General features: G+C 38.8%; 1 protein-coding gene across 4 annotated transcripts in view; it reads left to right on the top strand.

Moving 5' to 3' along the window:
* LOC139753694 (BTB/POZ domain-containing protein 9-like) overlaps positions 1-20,586 on the top strand; it is a 36,374-nt gene continuing 15,788 nt past the window's right edge. The window contains exons 1-7 of one of the 4 annotated variants that reach the window (XM_071670401.1): positions 1-135; positions 2,189-2,358; positions 3,432-3,696; positions 5,753-5,882; positions 6,505-6,735; positions 18,405-18,563; positions 19,634-19,723. In XM_071670401.1, coding sequence (XP_071526502.1) covers positions 3,515-3,696; positions 5,753-5,882; positions 6,505-6,735; positions 18,405-18,563; positions 19,634-19,723 — 792 coding nt within the window. In that variant the 5' untranslated portion in view covers positions 1-135; positions 2,189-2,358; positions 3,432-3,514. The remainder of the gene's footprint in view (positions 136-2,188; positions 2,359-3,431; positions 3,697-5,752; positions 5,883-6,504; positions 6,736-18,404; positions 18,564-19,633; positions 19,724-20,586) is intronic. The other 3 variants (XM_071670404.1, XM_071670402.1, XM_071670405.1) reach the window with 3 other exon arrangements.

The following is a 20,586-nucleotide window of genomic DNA, read 5'->3' as shown; positions in this document are numbered from 1 at the left end:
CTCTATAGTACCAATGACTTATTTCGAAATAAATCATAAGAATTTTGTATCAATGGTTCAACTCAAAATTACGGTTTGGTAACTTTATGGTTTAAAGGCAGAAAATCATGGCGTCTGTTTACATTTGAGGCGCAGGTGAGTATTCTAGAATTTGGCATAGATCGTTTTCTCGATTTTGGGATGAATAACAATACATACACTCGTGTCTGATCCTTGATTTTTTTGAATGGGCTGTAACTTCCTTATGTGGCTGCCATGATTTATAAATAGACATTCGTCAATAGGAATGATAGGATAGGATAATAACGCGAACGGAACAGGAGCTGAGCAATACCAGGCTAATGCAAACTAGGCAGGAGTCACCTTTTCCAAGGTTGTCCACTAACTAGCAGTTAGTTTAGTAAGTAGGAGAGATTAAGGACGTCACCGTTGCTGCTGAAGCATTCGCCAAAACCTGATCAAAGGATTTGTTGCGCCTAATAGAACACTAGCGAGCATAAGGTTTTAGCTACAGCCAAAACACCTATCCATATAGGAGTAGTTACCAACAAGTGGGCGTGGCATTAAAAGCTGATTTGGAATGGTTGGTTGAAAAAAATAAGGAAACATATTAACGTAACTGAAGGAGATAACGTACTGGGTAAACTATCTTGTTAACATCGTAAACCTAATTACTGAAGTGGCTCTTGAAGACTTATCTCTGTTTACATGTAGGTAAAGAACAATGGTTTGCTTGTTTATCAATTTAGGTATTATCTATGGAAGGGGCGTGGCAGTTACAATCACTATTGATGAAAATATGAGGCCGTTGTAGATTATGTCGGCACTGGTAGGTTTAGACGGTATTATACTGCCATTTTATATCATTTTTACCTTTACCCCTGCAATACTTCATTCCCTGACTGGTCTATATATTAAGAGTATGTACAGGTACTGAGATGATTACAAAGATCATTTTTGATGGAAATAGATGAATTTTGGTGAAAGTTTGTTCTAGCTCTTCATTGAAATTATCTTTGGGAAATTGTTAGTAATATTTTAGGTGCTTTATAGTGTTTATTCTGATAGTTGTAATATCTACCGAACGTGTTTAAAAGCATTAGCTTTAAGGAATATCACTGAAAATATGAAAATGATTGTTAAAAACAGGTTAAATGTGAAAAGTATCAACAGAACCAGTGAAGGACATGAAATGTCTACTGCTTGGGAATACATGGTTGCTCTCTGTTGTCAGTGTATTGACATTTGATGCCATGTTAGCGTTTCATTTTTGTGAGTGTGACTGGTGACCAGAATATTGAGAATTAAGATAATTTTTGACAGCATTGGAGGTTAGGTGAGGATTTCATATGTGTTGATTTTTTTTACGAGTGTATTAGTAACACATTTTCCTATATAAACTGGTTACTTTATATGATATTGTTCAGTAAAAGGTAATGTCCTAAAACATGCTTAACAAGTATTTCTGTAATAATATCAAAGTATGTATATAGCTTCTAAACATAATTTCTTAAAGGTAGTTTCGATGTGGAGCTAAAATAGATTTTTTTTACAAAAATTTAAATTCACCAAGCTCAATGGCCATAATTGCATAGCAAATACCATAGCTGGATTTATAGCAGGGCTGACAGAGCAGTTGCTATGGGTATCCACAAAACTGTTTTGAAGAAATAAGTTTTATTAAAGAGATATGCAATACCTGTTCTAGCAGTTGGCTTACTGGGAAATATAAGTGAAACTAAACCATAATATACAGTGGTCTGTTTACATTGATGACTCACGGTCATGTTTTTCCATACAACAAGGGTACTAATGCTTGGTTAAATGCATTTGCAGTCTGTCAACTGAAAAAAAATTGTTCACCTATTTGTATGTGTAGTAAAATATGCACTGCAGTGGTTATTATTGTAACTAGTTAGGTAGCTCCCACTCTTGACATTTCGTTTCAGAAAGAGGCACTGATGTATTTTGTATCTCATATAATGGATCACACCGTTTCATGCACTTATAGGAGCATGAGACGACAGGATTTTCCTTAATCATTTTAACTATACATCTCACATTTTGGAGTTGAAAACTCCATGGCAACACATACTATGTTTTGTAAATTTAATGTATAAATTGATGTACTCAAGTAAAAGTCAGAAACCAAAGGGAATGAACAAAAAATTAGTCCCTTTCCCGACAGGATGTAGGCCCTGGGAGCTATTGAAGGCAGGGGATAGTGTACTGGACTGCCTTGACCTACATTGAACAGCCATAGTTCATTACCTGTGTCCAACAGCAGATCAGGTCACTGACTTCAAACTTCAGTATTAGTGAAGAAACATGTTCCTCCAGAGTCCAGTGAAAGCAATGGTAAGTGGGCTGCACTCCTATTCAGAGTGAATGGTTGCAACTGTAATGAAGATTCTTAAGAACATTGGCTTGTCATTCCAATGGTGTCCATCAGAGCCAAGCTATTTGTAATTACATAAATTGATGTTGCATATTGAATGCAAATTCTTTATCATTTCAGAATTAACCTGTAATCTGCTCCCCCTTACCTTTGTCTTTTAGGACTTTTCCAGTTATCACATCATGATTTAAAGCTTCCTGGCTATTTAAAATCCCAGATGTTGATTTTTTTTTCACCATTTATCCATAGATGTCACTAGCAGCTTACTGACATAGCTGGAAAAAAATATGGATCTTCAGTTACCTACAAAATGTCAAAGAGGGTGCTTATATTTCATCTGGGTTTTATACCAGATGTATGCACTCAGTTTTAGTTATTTGAGAATAAAAAACTGTGTTGATATATTTGGTGCACAAAAAGTTCTGTTCATTCGTTAATGTAGATAAAGTTTTGTATGTAAATGACATGTAAACACCTACAAGCATACTGTGCATATAAAAGATAATATCTGAAAAAGATACATAAAAAAATATGTGTATTATTTTGAATTATGCCTTAACAAAAATCATGAATTATGTTATGTGATTAAGTATATATGTATATGTATAGATGGAAATCATGCCTGGAAAAACTCAAACCTATACCTATCGCTTATTAACATAGAGAGGAGCATGTTTTTCCACTTAGTACCTTCCCACTTTTACTCAGAGGAGAGTATTATAATTTTGGGGGCATTTCCTTTAATAGAATTTGATATAGACATATTTTAAGGGAAAAAGTTTTTTCTCTATATGTGTAAATGAACAAAGGAGGGAAAAGTGTTGTTTAAGGGCTAAAAGAATATTGCAAACCCATTAACATAGCTGTGCTCTAAGATTGCTTATCTGAATACTGTACATAAGTAAATGAAGTTATGGTGTGCCCCTAAAGTTATTATGATGTTTACTTGACATATCAGTAGCTAACTTTTGTATACATCACATTCATCACACTACCTGCATTTACTAAAATTTGAATTGTTTTGATATTTCAGATATGAAGAAAACCGCTTGAAAACACTATAGACAGTAGACTGGTCTTTCATTGTGATCCCCTTCCTCAAGTACAGAGGGAACCATGTCCAATATCCACTTGGGCCTTCCTTTCCCTGGTGGAGTAGTGGATCACTCCAGCAACCTTGCACACGACATAGGTGCTCTTTACCTCAATGATGAGTATAGTGATGTCACTTTGCAGGTCAATGGACAGACTTTTCGTGCTCACAAAGTCATACTGGCAGCAAGAAGTCAATATTTCAGGTATGGTATAATGCTTATGCACATAAATGTAGGCATTACATTAATACACAAATGACTTTCATTCCCGTAATGAAAAACATCAGTGTTAACACAACACAAACTGAATGTACTCAGAACACTGACTGGTACCAGACTTCCAAGAAAAAGAATCCTATTGCATTCTTAACAAACGTCATCTTCTCCCTTCAAAGCTATGCCTCACCTGCTTTGCCTTCCCCCTTCTTAAAAGCAAATGTTACAAAGCTGCAAACCACACAAAGTAGAGCACAGAGAACAGTCTTTGGCTTCTTACAACCACAAATACTTAACAGTTACACTAAGAAACAAAGGTCCTCCCAACACAGAATCATCTGAATATCCTCGGCATAAAATTCTTTTCATCAGAATTATACCTCTCTTACCCAAACTGCTCTATAATTACAACAAACACCCAAGTAGAAATAACAAGCTTACCTCAGCCTCACTTTTAAGCAACCTCTTCTAACACTCCCAGCAAATGCAACACTGAAAAAACACATAGACATTGAAATAACCTGACACACATTAAAGTACCACCCTCCCAACTCATTCTTAAACACCACCATACCAGACACATCCATTTGAAACCACTCTCCGCAAATAAACATGAGTCAACATTTTCCTGTCTGTGCTGTGGACATAACCACAAACAGCAACTCACCATATCCCAAGACCTGTCATGCCCATGAAGGAGCTACCACAGTGAGAACACCAAGCACTTAGTACTCACTTGTGCTGCACTCTCTGTACATAGACACACATCCATCATTACCAGTGGACATGGCTGGCTTCCTGAGCATTACATGAGCCTCACAAAGATCTTAAGGACTCCTGAGGCATATGACTAAGCATCTCATGTGATACACATGACATTCACTCCCCCTTTTTCAAACTTTATGACATAGGTCATAATTATGACATAGGTCATAAACTAAATACCCTCAGAACACAATAACACCATTTTGAGTCAAGAAGAATCTATTGGTATCCTATATGAGCCATATGTATGTTCCTCTGTAACCGTGCATCACTTACCTGGTCACCCACCTTTTCAGAAGCGAACACAAACTTTAAACCACAGTATGGAGCATACATCAATGTATATTTTTTCATAATTTCTTCTCCGGCCTTAGCCTTAGCAGTTAGCATCAGGAACAAATGAATAGTGGTCTCACATGCATCCAAGTCTCCAGCTGTCATGGATCATGCACAGAAACCAGAGCTTATCAGGCCCCACAGACCTCTCCTTGGTTTCCCCTAACCTCTACATATGCCTTAGTTCAGCCATATATATACATCCACAGAGGTTCTTATTTATTTTTATTTTCTTAAATGTATTGTTTAAGATTCCTAGCCAGTAGCTTAGTATTGGACTCGCATGAGTTAGGAATGCCAGTTCTGCTGGCTGTAGTAAGTTATGTGACCAGCATTACATCTACCTGTATTTATTCCCAGTTGCATTAACCTGGTACCTATTTACAGGTGGATGGGCTCAGGATATGTCATTTAAAGTAGGCATGACGTCATGTCATCAAATTTCATGTGAGATTAAGTGCTCTAATATTCCACTCTTATTTATTTGTTGGCTCTCCCCTTCTTTATCTTGCATGAAATCTTTCACTTTCATTCAGGATTTATCTTGCACTGCCTTTTAGGTATTGTTTATCTAGTTTTAGGTCAGGTAGGTTAAAATAGTTCCCATTGTGTGTATGCATAAGAGTATATATCGGCCATGGAGCAGTAAAAAACTAGATTGCTCATCCATTTTGCAATTAGAATATTTTCTAAGGTATTATATAACGCATATTCTTAAACTGCAGCCAGAATGAAATGGAAAAAGTAAAGAAAACTTGCATTTTGATGTCCAAGTTTATGGAAGACCTGATTTATTGAATCCATAATCTCGTTTGTTCCTTGTAAATATTATTTGTATGATGACAGAGAAGTATGAGATACACTCAACAATTTTCTTGTTTAGCTTTGTGCTGTAATTATCATAAATCTTATTGTAATATCATACTTTCCTCATGCATCTCAGGGCTCTTCTGTTTGGTGGACTACGTGAATCTCATCAAGCTGAGGTGGAGATAAAAGACACAAATTTGACAGCTTTTAAAGTTCTCTTGAAATATATTTACACAGGATTGGTCAGTCTCAGTTCTGAAAAGGTTAGTATTTTTTTTTATTCATTTTTACACCTGAAATAGGAAATTATTTTGCAATTCTTTGGTCTTCATCTTTAATTCTAAACATTTTATCATATCTTGAATACCTAATTCCTAAGGGTAGACTTGTTTCTTTGATACTCTTTGTAAATGAGAAATGGGTAAATTACCAAGAGTAATCCTACTCCTCTGATATTGAATGTAAATAAGAATCATGTTAAGATAATTGACAAAATATTTCCCCATTTTTTCATTAGTGAAAAATTGTGTCTTTGCACCTATTAAGGTTACAAGTTTGGAGTCACACACAAAGAATCATTGTGGCTTTTAGCACCCCTTTGAATGAAGCTTTGGGGTACCTCACTGCAATCCAATTGTCTGTCCACCTTATCATCCACAGTTAGTTTCTATGTGACCCTTTTCCCATGACCACTACCACTGCATCTGCCACTCCTTGCAGTGACTTTTAATTAATAGTATTTCTAAACATTTTTACTTTTTTCTTTGTTTACTCTGTATTTGTCTGCATGAAATACAATGTTTGTACTCACTCTCCCATAATACTTTGTGCCTGTCCTCTTTGGCTATTATTTTGATAATGAAATGATAACTTTTTCCTTTCCAGGAAGAAACTGTTCTAGAAATACTTGGGCTTGCTCATCAGTATGGCTTTGAAGATTTGGAATCTGCCATTTGTGACTACTTAAAGGATGCTTTATGTATTGCCAATGTTTGTGTTATATATGACATAGCCTCTCTATACAACCTAACAAACTTGAAGGCTGTTTGTGAAGATTTTATGGATAAAAATGCTTTACCAATACTTAGTCATGAATCCTTTTACTCTCTATCACCGGTAAGTAAGCATGAATGTGAACTGTGGTTGATCATATCAGTAATGGTCCTGTCCTTAAAAGAATGACTTTAGGGAAATACTGAGTCGTTAAGGAGAAAAGTTTGCTTGTAGCAACTTCTGATTTTAGGTTGATTATGTTATTTTACCATTGGTCTCACAAGATTTTATCCTATTTAATGTATGCTGCATTTAACCCTTATCTTAGGTTGGCCGAACCAGAAAAGTCTCCAGGTTGCTCCATCATCACACATTTCTGTACCATGCTTCATCCCCCTCACACCTTCCTTGGTCATATCCCCATTATATTTTATTCTCTCCCTCTCTTTTTTAGTATATATTGGCATTAATTACTCTTTCCCTCTTTCCTTACTGGTAACACTGCAAGTAACTCACAAATAGCTTATTTGAGTAGTCTGAATCCTAGAACTGTATGCTGTATTCAACACCCAGTGACACATTCGAGTTAGGATTGATAGGCCTATGCTCTCTCTCTCTCTCTCTCTCTCTCTCTCTCTCTCTCTCTCTCTCTCAAGTCACATCTTTGAAAATTCTTTCTAAAGATTCCAATCATGTTTCACCCTTTTGCAGCTTTCTCCTTCATTTTTCCTTTTATTATGTCATATTTGTATAATGCTGAACCCAAAACTTGAATGCTTTAACTTGTGAAGATCAGCTCATCACATGCCCTTTGAACTTCAGCTCTTTTTTTTTTTTTATTCTGTTTAGCATTAAAGATTTTACAGACTCAGGCTCCCTTCTTTCAGAAACAGTGTCTCATTTTTTTGACCAAATAAACTTCCTTTTACTATTGATCACATCCCCAACTGTCTGTAATTTATTGCTTCTGCAGTGTGTCTTGCAAGTTAGAGATGTATTTCTTTTACAATATATGGATCAGGACTCTCCCTTCCCTCATGATTTCAGTGAGGAGGCACCAGCCTTTTCTTACCCTCTATGAATGGCCTGTTCTTAGCCATTCAGCAACAGCCACTGGTATCACTTCATATACCTACTTATTAGCAGCTTCCTAGAGCTCACAGTTTCTGTGGTTGTCTGCCTTTTTTGTTAGATACTGACGTGAGTGTGGGCAAAACCTGCCTCAATCACAGGCCATTTGAAATGAGAGGAATAAAGAGAGAAAAAAAAAAAGTAGAAATTGTTCAGGGCTCTGCAAGTTTTGGAAACCTGGCTCTTCAACGTAGAAAGGCTGTAAGAAGGAAAGACAAAAGGAGGAAGAAAGTCCTTACAGAACCTTGGGAAAGCAGCAGCCAGATGCCTTCCATGGATCCAAGCCTTAGGTGTGAGGACACATACGGACGGCTCACAGTAGCAATGGCCAAAATAAAATCCCTGTAAATCATAGGGAACAGCAACATTTTATTGTATACAAAGGGGCAGTTGAATAGAGGTGATATCTAGAAAATGAGACAGAATGCTTTTGATTCCACTTTGGGCAAGAGATAGGTAGAGGAAGAACCACCTTAGTTGTAGAAGTACTCCATACAAGGGCAAATAAAACCTCTGTAGATATGAAATGGCTGGTGCCATTTTTAAAAAGCAGACTTGAAGATATTGATTATGTTGGGTTTCCACGATAGAGTGTAGGCTGTGGTTATCCCCAAAATGTTAAGTGTTATTTTGGGGTTGAATTATGGTGTTTTGAAATTAAAAGTTCAAAACAAATGACTCATAGGTGTCACTGAATTCAAAAAGTGCATAATTGTTTCTGAATACTCACTTATTCAATCATATTAGAATTTTATCACACATGATAAGTTTGCTAATTCATTCATACTTAGATCTGGTTTAAGTTGGTCTGAATTTTATATATGTACTTGTTAACTGAAATATATATGATTTTAACAGGGTTTTTGAATTACTCTTATTACTAAGTTTAGGTTCAATGCAGCAACTGAATCATGTGTTCCCTATGTCTGTTCTTCATATTATCCCAGCCATAATATTTAGTTCAGTAGCATTGATAGATTTGACTAGATTTTGATCAAGTTAGGTAAGATTACATTTCATTGATTGTATCACACATTGTTAGTTGGCTACTTCATTCATCCTTAGGGTTAGAGATTAAACTGAATTGTGCATCCTGAATTGCCTTATTTTTTCATGATTAGTATTGCTAAAGTATATTGGATTTTGATCTAAATTGTAGAGGTGACTAATTTCATTGACCATGAGGAAAATGAAGCCGAGCTTTATAACTAATATTGATATGTACATATGCCCTGAATTCAAGTTTCTCATCAGTGATATTTGCTAAAGTTGCACTGATTCTTTATGAAACTTAAGAGAGTATATAACTGATTCTCTGCTCAAAACAGAAGATAGGGCTGAGTAGCACATTCACACATCTGGCCATGCATATGGTTCAAGCTTTAGCTTATTACAGATTTTCCTGAATTGTTAAATTTTGATCAGACATTGCAAGATTACACATTCAGCTTTGGGCTTTTCCATTGTTTCCAATGCACTGGAAAGAAAACCAAAGTGGAAGAAGCTCTGATGTGTGTTAGGTGGAAAAGTTCAATAATTTCCATGGCTATAGATGATGAATAAGACTTTGAAATTCACCCTTAGCTTAAGTTCTAAATGAAGCTGAATCATACTTTTATACATATGTATTCTTGATTTTCTAATCTTTGCTTTCCAGTTGCTAACTTTACAGATTCATGTTCCATTTAGACTTGGTAAGGTTATATTAAACCATGGCTTATTTTCGAAAATGGAGCCAAGTTTCACTTCTGTATTTGTGTTTCTTATTAATTTTCTACATACACTTTCCACCATGGCTTAAGTGGTAAGATAAGTTATTTCATCAGTTTTTAACCCAAGTTTGAATTTAAGATCAAATAATTTTTCCTTTTGTATGTACAAACATCAGAATCTTTTAGTTTAACGTGAACAGAATTTCTATGTTGGATGGATTTTTAAGTTGATAAGAATACACACTTCTCAACATTCCAAATTACAGTTTGCAATTACTGTATTCTCATTAATTTTCAGAAGTTATATATTTCAGTGATCCTGTGATAAAACTGGGAGTTGGAGATGAGTCATACTCTCTCACATTGATTTGTACAGTATGTTCTTCACTGACTCTAGCTTAACTGGCTCTCTGAAATTGTATTAGATTTTGATTCAGCATGATTAGATCATGAATATCACTGAACTTCAGTTAAAGATAAAAGATGGAGGCAAATTATGTTTGCATTTATATATATATATTTTTTTTTTTTTTTTGCTTTGTCGCTGTCTCCCGCGTTTGCGAGGTAGCGCAAGGAAACAGACGAAAGAAATGGCCCAACCCACCCCCATACACATGCATATACATACGTCCACACACGCAAATATACATACCTACACAGCTTTCCATGGTTTACCCCAGACGCTTCACATGCCTTGATTCAATCCACGGACAGCACGTCAACCCCGGTATACCACATCGCTCCAATTCACTCTATTCCTTGCCCTCCTTTCACCCTCCTGCATGTTCAGGCCCCGATCACACAAAATCTTTTTCACTCCATCTTTCCACCTCCAATTTGGTCTCCCTCTTCTCCTCGTTCCCTCCACCTCCGACACATATATCCTCTTGGTCAATCTTTCCTCACTCATTCTCTCCATGTGACCAAACCATTTCAAAACACCCTCTTCTGCTCTCTCAACCACACTCTTTTTATTTCCACACATCTCTCTTACCCTTACGTTACTTACTCGATCAAACCACCTCACACCACACATTGTCCTCAAACATCTCATTTCCAGCACATCCATCCTCCTGCGCACAACTCTATCCATAGTCCACGCCTCGCAACCATACAACATTGTTGGAACCACTATTCCTTCAAACATACCCATTTTTGCTTTCCGAGATAATGTTCTCGACTTCCACACATTCTTCAAGGCTCCCAGAATTTTCGCCCCCTCCCCCACCCTATGATCCACTTCCGCTTCCATGTTTCCATCCGCTGCCAGATCCACTCCCAGATATCTAAAACACTTTACTTCCTCCAGTTTTTCTCCATTCAAACTCACCTCCCAATTGACTCAACCCTACTGTACCTAATAACCTTGCTCTTATTCACATTTACTCTTAACTTTCTTCTTTCACACACTTTACCAAACTCAGTCACCAGCTTCTGCAGTTTCTCACATGAATCAGCCACCAGTGCTGTATCATCAGCAAACAACAACTGACTCACTTCCCAAGCTCTCTCATTCCCAACAGACTTCATACTTGCCCCTCTTTCCAAAACTCTTGCATTCACCTCCCTAACAACCCCATCCATAAACAAATTAAACAACCATGGAGACATCACACACCCCTGCCGCAAACCTACATTCACTGAGAACCAATCACTTTCCTCTCTTCCTACACGTACACATGCCTTACATCCTCGATATTTATATATATATTTTTTTTTCGCTGTCTCCCGCGTTTGCGAGGTAGCGCAAGGAAACAGACGAAAGAAATGCCCCCCCCCCATACACATGTATATACATACGTCCACACACGCAAATATACATACCTACACAGCTTTCCATGGCTTACCCCAGACGCTTTACATGCCCTGCTTCAATCCACTGACAGCACGTCAACCCCGGTATACCACATCGCTCCAATTCACTCTATTCCTTGCCCTCCTTTCACCCTCCTGCATGTTCAGGCCCCGATCACACAAAATCTTTTTCACTCCATCTTTCCACCTCCAATTTGGTCTCCCTCTTCTCCTTGTTCCCTCCACCTCCGACACATATATCCTCTTGGTCAATCTTTCCTCACTCATCCTCTCCATGTGCCCAAACCACTTCAAAACACCCTCTTCTGCTCTCTCAACCACGCTCTTTCTATTTCCACACATCTCTCTTACCCTTACGTTACTCACTCGATCAAACCACCTCACACCACACATTGTCCTCAAACATCTCATTTCCAGCACATCCATCCTCCTGCGCACAACTCTATCCATAGCCCACACCTCGCAACCATACAACATTGTTGGAACCACTATTCCTTCAAACATACCCATTTTTGCTTTCCGAGGTAATATTCTCGACTTCCACACATTCTTCAAGGCTCCCAGAATTTTTGCCCCCTCCCCCACCCTATGATCCACTTCCGCTTCCATGGTTCCATCCGCTGCCAGATCCACTCCCAGATATCTAAAACACTTCACTTCCTCCAGTTTTTCTCCATTCAAACTCACCTCCCAATTGACTTGACCCTCAACCCTACTGTACCTAATAACCTTGCTCTTATTCACATTTACTCTTAACTTTCTTCTTCCACCCACTTTTCCAAACTCAGTCACCAGCTTCTGCAGTTTCTCACATGAATCAGCCACCAGCGCTGTATCATCAGTGAACAACAACTGACTCACTTCCCAAGCTCTCTCATCCCCAACAGACTTCATACTTGCCCCTCTTTCCAAAACTCTTGCATTTACCTCCCTAACAACCCCATCCATAAACAAATTAAACAACCATGGAGACATCACACACCCCTGCCGCAAACCTACATTCACTGAGAACCAATCACTTTCCTCTCTTCCTACACGTACACATGCCTTACATCCTCGATAAAAACTTTTCACTGCTTCTAACAACTTTCCTCCCACACCATATATTCTTAATACCTTCCACAGAGCATCTCTATCAACTCTATCATGTGCCTTCTCCAGATCCATAAATGCTACATACAAATCGATTTGCTTTTCTAAGTATTTCTCACATACATTCTTCAAAGCAAACACCTGATCCACACATCCTCTACCACTTCTGAAACCACACTGCTCTTCCCCAATCTGATGCTCTGTACATGCCTTCACCCTCTCAATCAATACCCTCCCATATAATTTACCAGGAATACTCAACAAACTTATACCTCTGTAATTTGAACACTCACTCTTATCCCCTTTGCCTTTGTACAATGGCACTATGCACGCATTCCGCCAATCCTCAGGCACCTCACCATGAGTCATACATACATTAAATAACCTTACCAACCAGTCAACAATACAGTCACCCCCTTTTTTAATAAATTCCACTGCAATACCATCCAAACCTGCTGCCTTGCCGGCTTTCATCTTCCGCAAAGCTTTCACTACCTCTTCTCTGTTTACCAAATCATTTTCCCTAACCCTCTCACTTTGCACACCACCTCGACCCAAACACCCTATATCTGCCACTCTATCATCAAACACATTCAACAAACCTTCAAAATACTCACTCCATCTCCTTCTCACATCACCACTACTTGTTATCACCTCCCCATTTGCGCCCTTCACTGAAGTTCTCATTTGCTCCCTTGTCTTACGCACTTTATTTACCTCCTTCCAGAACATCTTTTTATTCTCCCTAAAATTTAATGATACTCTCTCACCTCAACTCTCATTTGCCCTTTTTTTCACCTCTTGCACCTTTCTCTTGACCTCCTGTCTCTTTCTTTTATACATCTCCCACTCAATTGCATTTTTTCCCTGCAAAAATCGTCCAAATGCCTCTCTCTTCTCTTTCACTAATACTCTTACTTCTTCATCCCACCACTCACTACCCTTTCTAATCAACCCACCTCCCACTCTTCTCATGCCACAAGCATCTTTTGCGCAATCCATCACTGATTCCCTAAATACATCCCATTCCTCCCCCACTCCCCTTACTTCCATTGTTCTCACCTTTTTCCATTCTGTACTCAGTCTCTCCTGGTACTTCCTCACACAGGTCTCCTTCCCAAGCTCACTTACTCTCACCACCCTCTTCACCCCAACATTCACTCTTCTTTTCTGAAAACCCAAACAAATCTTCACCTTAGCCTCCACAAGATAATGATCAGACATCCCTCCAGTTGCACCTCTCAGCACATTAACATCCAAAAGTCTCTCTTTCGCACGCCTGTCAATTAACACGTAATCCAATAACGCTCTCTGGCCATCTCTCCTACTTACATAAGTATACTTATGTATATCTCGCTTTTTAAACCAGGTATTCCCAATCATCAGTCCTTTTTCAGCACATAAATCTACAAGCTCTTCACCATTTCCATTTACAACACTGAACACCCCATGTATACCAATTATTCCCTCAACTGCCACATTACTCACCTTTGCATTTAAATCACCCATCACTATAACCCGGTCTCGTGCATCAAAACCACTAACACACTCATTCAGCTGCTCTCAAAACACTTGCCTCTCATGATCTTTCTCCTCATGCCCAGGTGCATATGCACCAATAATCACCCACCTCTCTCCATCAACTTTCAGTTTTACCCATATTAATCGAGAATTTACTTTCTTACATTCTATCACATACTCCCACAACTCCTGTTTCAGGAGTATTGCTACTCCTTCCCTTGCTCTTGTCCTCTCACTAACCCCTGACTTTACTCCCCAGACATTCCCAAACCACTCTTCCCCTTTACCCTTGAGCTTCGTTTCACTCAGAGCCAAAACATCCAGGTTCCTTTCCTCAAACATACTACCTATCTCTCCTTTTTTCACATCTTGGTTACATCCACACACATTTAGGCACCCCACTCTGAGCCTTCGAGGAGGATGAGCACTCCCCGCGTGACTCCTTCTTCTGTTTCCCATTTTAGAAAGTTAATACAAGGAGGGGAGGATTTCTGGCCCCCCGCTCCCGTCCCCTCTAGTCGCTTTCTACGACGCGAGGAATACGTGGGAAGTATTCTTTCACCCCTATCCCCAGGGATAATATACATATATATATACATATACACATACACACACATACACATACATACACACATATATACACACACACACACATACATATATATACATATGAAAAATGTAAGAAACAATTTAGAAAACTGAAACTTCTAGCTTGAAATGAATGAAAAAATGAATGTCACATAATGGTTCAACCTCTGGCTATGGAAAAAGGAAATGTATAATTTATTTACACAAACGTCAATAGCAGTTCTCATCTATTTAACCACTGTATCAATAAGCTTCAATGTCTAAGCTACATTTTTCTCCAATTTCACTATTTTCTTGTCAAAACACCATGTATGAAAACTATCACTCCAGTAACACAACTATATAAACATTTACTTCCCCTTTAAAAAAATTTCTGGGGAAGTCTGTCTCGATACACTGCGGGAAACTCTACCACCTGGCGAGGTTTGTGTTGCAATGGTTCCCGATTCACAAACGTAGGAGCATCACTGGTGGGCCAAGGTAGTTCCGTTTGCGAAGAGGCGCTTTATATGATGTCTTGACACACGATGATCTTAACGAGGTGATGATAGAGGTCCAGTGGAAGTGTTGTTCAGCGATGGGCAATTTCCTTGCCATGCTGAAGGACACAGTTCCCGTCACGGCGATTCTCCCATTTTAGAAAGTTAGAAAATACAAGGAGGGGAGGATTTCTGGCCCCCCGCTCCCGTCCCCTCTAGTTGCCTTCTACGACATGCGAGGAATGCCTGGGAAGTATTCTATCACCCCTATCCCCAGTGAATGCACGTTTGCGGCAGGGGTGTGTGATGTCTCCATGGTTGTTTAATTTGTTTATGGATGGGGTTGTTAGGGAGGTAAATGCAAGAGTTTTGGAAAGAGGGGCAAGTGTGAAGTCTGTTGGGGATGAGAGAGCTTGGGAAGTGAGTCAGTTGTTGTTCGCTGATGATACAGCGCTGGTGGCTGATTCATATGAGAAACTGCAGAAGCTGGTGACTGAGTTTGGTAAAGTGTGTGAAAGAAGAAAGTTAAGAGTAAATGTGAATAAGAGCAAGGTTATTAGGTACAGTAGGGTTGAGGGTCAAGTCAACTGGGAGGTAAGTTTGAATGGAGAAAACTGGAGGAAGTAAAGTGTTTTAGATATCTGGGAGTGGATCTGTCAGTGGATGGAACCATGGAAGCGGAAGTGGATCATAGGGTGGGGGAGGGGGCGAAAATCCTGGGAGCCTTGAAGAATGTGTGGAAGTCGAGAACATTATCTCGGAAAGCAAAAATGGGTATGTTTGAAGGAATAGTGGTTCCAACAATGTTGTATGGTTGCGAGGCGTGGGCTATGGATAGAGTTGTGCGCAGGAGGATGGATGTGCTGGAAATGAGATGTTTGAGGACAATGTGTGGTGTGAGATGATTTGATCGAGTAAGTAACGTAAGGGTAAGAGAGATGTGTGGAAATAAAAAGAGCGTGGTTGAGAGAGCAGAAGAGGGTGTTTTGAAATGGTTTGGGCGCATGGAGAGAATGAGTGAGGAAAGATTGACCAAGAGGATATATGTGTCGGAGGTGGAGGGAACGAGGAGAAGTGGGAGACCAAATTGGAGGTGGAAAGATGGAGTGAAAAAGATTTTGTGTGATCGGGGCCTGAACATGCAGGAGGGTGAAAGGAGGGCAAGGAATAGAGTGAATTGGATCGATGTGGTATACCGGGGTTGACGTGCTGTCAGTGGATTGAATCAGGGCATGTGAAGCGTCTGGGGTAAACCATGGAAAGCTGTGTAGGTATGTATATTTGCGTGTGTGGACGTATATATATACATGTGTATGTTGGTGTGTTGGGCCATTTCTTTCGTCTGTTTCCTTGTGCTACCTCGCAAACACGGGAGACAGCGACAAAAATATATATATATATATATATATATATATATATATATATATATATATGAGTTTGGTAAAGTGTGTGAAAGAAGAAAGTTAAGAGTAAATGTGAATAAGAGCAAGGTTATTAGGTACAATAGGGTTGAGGGTTGAGTCAATTGGGAGGTAAGTTTGAATGGAGAAAAATTGGAAGAAGTAAAGTGTTTTAGATATCTGGGAGTGGATCTGGCAGCGGATGGAACCATGGAAGCGGAAGTGAATCATAGGGTGGGGGAGGGGGCGAAAATCCTGGGAGCCTTGAAGAATGTGTGGAAGTCGAGAACATTATCTCGGAAAGCAAAAATGGGTATGTTTGAAGGAATAGTGGTTCCAACAATGTTGCATGGTTGCGAGGCGTGGGCTATGGATAGAGTTGTGCGCAGGAGGGTGGATGTGCTGGAAATGAGATGTTTGAGGACAATGTGTGGTGTGAGGTGGTTTGATCGAGTAAGTAATGTAAGGGTAAGAGAGATGTGTGGAAATAAAAAGAGCGTGGTTGAGAGAGTAGAAGAGGGTGTTTTGAAATGGTTTGGGCACATGGAGAGAATGAGTGAGGAAAGTTGACCAAGAGGATATATGTGTCGGAGGTGGAGGGAACGAGAAGTGGGAGACCAAATTGGAGGTGGAAAGATGGAGTGAAAAAGATTTTGAGTGATCGGGGCCTGAACATGCAGGAGGGTGAAAGGCGGGCAAGGAATAGAGTGAATTGGATCGATGTGGTATACCGGGGTTGACGGGCTGTCAGTGGATTGAATCAGGGCATGTGAAGCATCTGGGGTAAACCATGGAAAGCTGTGTGGGGCCTGGATGTGGAAAGGGAGCTGTGGTTTCGGGCATTATTGCATGACAGCTAGGGACTGAGTGTGAACGAATGAGGCCTTTGTTGTCTTTTCCTAGCGCTACCCTGCACACATGAGAGGGGAGGGGGATGGTATTCCATGTGTGGCGAGGTGGCGATGGGAATGAATAAAGGTAGACAATGTGAATTGTGTGCATGGGTATATATGTATGTGTCTGTGTGTGTAATATATATGTGTACATTGAGATGTATAGGCATGTATATTTGCGTGTGTGGACGTGTATGTATATACATGTGTATGGGGGTGGGTTGGGCCATTTCTTTCGTCTGTTTCCTTGCGCTACCTCGCAAATGAGGGAGACAGCGACAAAGCAAAAAAAAAAATATATATATATATATATAATATATATATATATATATATATATATATATATATATATATATATATATATATATATATATATATATATATAAAAATACATATATATATATATATATATATATATATATATATATATATATATATATATATATATATATATATATATATATATATATTAGGGGGCCAGGTGAGGATATTCCCTCAGAGGCTCAGTCCTCTGTTCTTAACGCTACCTTGCTAATGCGGGGAATGGCGAATAGTTTGAAAGAAGAAAAAGAAATATATATATTGAATTTTTACATTTCTGGACTTTGACTAATTACAACATTATTACATACATGCTCGTCTTGTAGGTTTCTGATCTCTGGCACTCTTGATTAATGACAATTTTGACTAGACATTATTACAGTTTACTGATGTAGAATGACTGATTATGTTTCTTCCATATGGCTCACAATCATGGGATAAGTTGACATTCATTGGTTGATACTATTAGAGAGCATTCAGGCACTTATGGTAACTAATCTGACCTGCTAGTAGAACTGCAGATCAGTAAGGATAGGTTATGATGCGAATTGTAAAAATAAGAATTTCACTGCAGCGTGTTTTGTTTGTTAGGGTTATGCTTTGAATTACGTTCATATAATGTTACACTTAAGATTAGGAACGAGATGGCATCACACATATTTAACTACTAGTGAAGTGGAGATCAAGATTTTTGCTGTGAATCCAGTATGGAGGGCAAAGTTATTATGATAAGTAATTGTAACTACAAGAGAGGTCTAAAAAAGAAACACATTAAGAATCAGTGTTGTAAAAATTTCAGTGTTTCTGTGTATCTTATGTTTCTCCCTCATTCTTTTGCAGTCAGCACTGAAATCGATTATTGGACGAGATTCATTTTGTGCTCCAGAGGTCCACATTTTCCAAGGTGTACATGAGTGGGTAGAGCGTAATTCAGATCTCACACAGGAACAAACGCAGGAGATTCTCAGTCAGATTAGACTACCACTTATCAGCCTTTCTGTAAGTTGCTTTATTTTTTTGTAGTCTTTTATAGTAAGCAGCAAAGTTTAGTACTGTAATAGTACTCAGAATAAAGGTATTTTCATGTTTTCCACCTTCTTTATTCATTAGTTATATCCCTTATATTGTTAGAGAGATAATCTCTCTAAAGCTAATGCCCCAGTGGAGCCCACTTCTTGCTCTCTCTTGGAAAACAACCTCAAGCATTCCTCAACCTCTGTGCTGGACCATGGGTGATACTCATATGTTTTTAAACAGTCACACATTTTTGACAATTGGAGATTGACGCTCCAGTTAACATCCCTTAGCTATTAATGCAAACTGGTAGCATTAAAACCTTTCTTGGACCACCAGAGTACATCAGAATACAGTGCCAAACTTCCATCACCAGAGGGCATTAGTTATGCTCCAACTGTTTTTAGTGGTATCATCTTTTTTGCATATCTCTCCCCTCTATAAAGGACTACTCTGAACTTTGAGCATAAAGCAGTCGCACAGACAATTACCTAATACCACTCATCGTACAGCACTCTTGAAATACAATCCATTTGAATAAAATAATGCAGAACTTTCTTCGAGTTAATTAGCTCTTACATACTTTTCTCCCCCTCACCACATGCTTTCATAGGTACACTCCCTAGCTATTAAAGAACTTGACCAGCACACCCAGCACCTATAAGTGTGGAGATTTTAGCCCATCATCTTGCATGGCTCAACTCTTTCATCCAAGATCCCCAAAACAGGCTGTTCATAGAACAACTACATTCTTTGAACAGCTTTACTTGCTTTACTTATTAACTCATCCAACTAGACTCCCAACCCAATACTTCTAGTAGCCAACCTCACAAAACATTACCTTTTACACTCTAGCACTGCACACAAAGACCACCTGGAGCACACCTTATGAACTCTCCTCTGACCATTTACCCTTTCTGATAACACTTTGCATAACCTACCCAACCCAAACAACATCCAAAAAACAAACTGCAGAGAAGCAGACTAGTTAGCATTCACACATTACAGAGAATCCAAGCTCCAAAACTTTACTATAGATAATTTCCCATCCCCAGACTATGCCATCTCACACTTCATCAACGCTGCCAACCAAGTCAGCAAGAAGCATATACCACAAGGATATAGTCACAAAAGTGATTCTGAAGGTAATAGATATAAAACAAGAAAAAGAATGTTTTGTCATTGATAGCAATAGATTGACAAGGTTCACATTAAAATGGTGGATATTTATAGATACAATAAGTACAGTACTTAAATCATTGCTTTGTGTAAAAAACAGCTGCTGAAGAGTAAATGTGATTTGTTACAAAGTTATTTACAATGAATTTAACCCAAATCATGAAAAAAAGCCTTTTCAATCATGCCACCACTAAGTATACTCTTGTCATTACAAAGGATCACTTTATGAGGCATTGCTAAGTGGGAACTCAGGGTACTATTAGAATGAGATTTCTGCTTTTATGCTTTTAAGATTCATTCATATTCCTCTGTCCAGATTTAAAACACCACAAGTCACCCATGCAATAGTGTAATTACATGGTACGCGTAACCATATCTTCCAAACTATCTTGGAAACCCTACATTATCGACATTACATAATCTTGCTATCAGTAGCATGGGATGTTGTATGTCCCATTATTATTTTTCTTGTGATCATGTTGTTTCATATCTACATGGGTTTTATTTGACCTAATATGAATTACTGCACACATATTTTGAGTAGCTCTTCCTTCTCTTTTTTACCAAGATTGAAACCAGAAGCCTTCCATTTAGGTCATCACCTCTCAGACCATCCCTTCCTGTACATCCTGATATTACTGCTCTTCCACCATTCTGCAGTTTTTAGTACAGCCACTGCTCTAGTGAGCTATATTTGTGTCCCTACCACCAAGGCATGGATGTTTAGTATGCTCCAGGCTGCTGCTTTCCATAGCTCTTTTTTTCTTTCATACTATTCGCCATTTCCTGCATTAGCGAGTCCATAGCTCATGAGGAAAGTGTCTACATG

Source organism: Panulirus ornatus, chromosome 15 (genome assembly GCF_036320965.1).
Source record: "Panulirus ornatus isolate Po-2019 chromosome 15, ASM3632096v1, whole genome shotgun sequence".
In the NCBI taxonomy this organism is placed as follows: Eukaryota; Metazoa; Arthropoda; class Malacostraca; order Decapoda; family Palinuridae; genus Panulirus; species Panulirus ornatus.
This window is presented reverse-complemented; position numbering and strand designations above follow the sequence as displayed.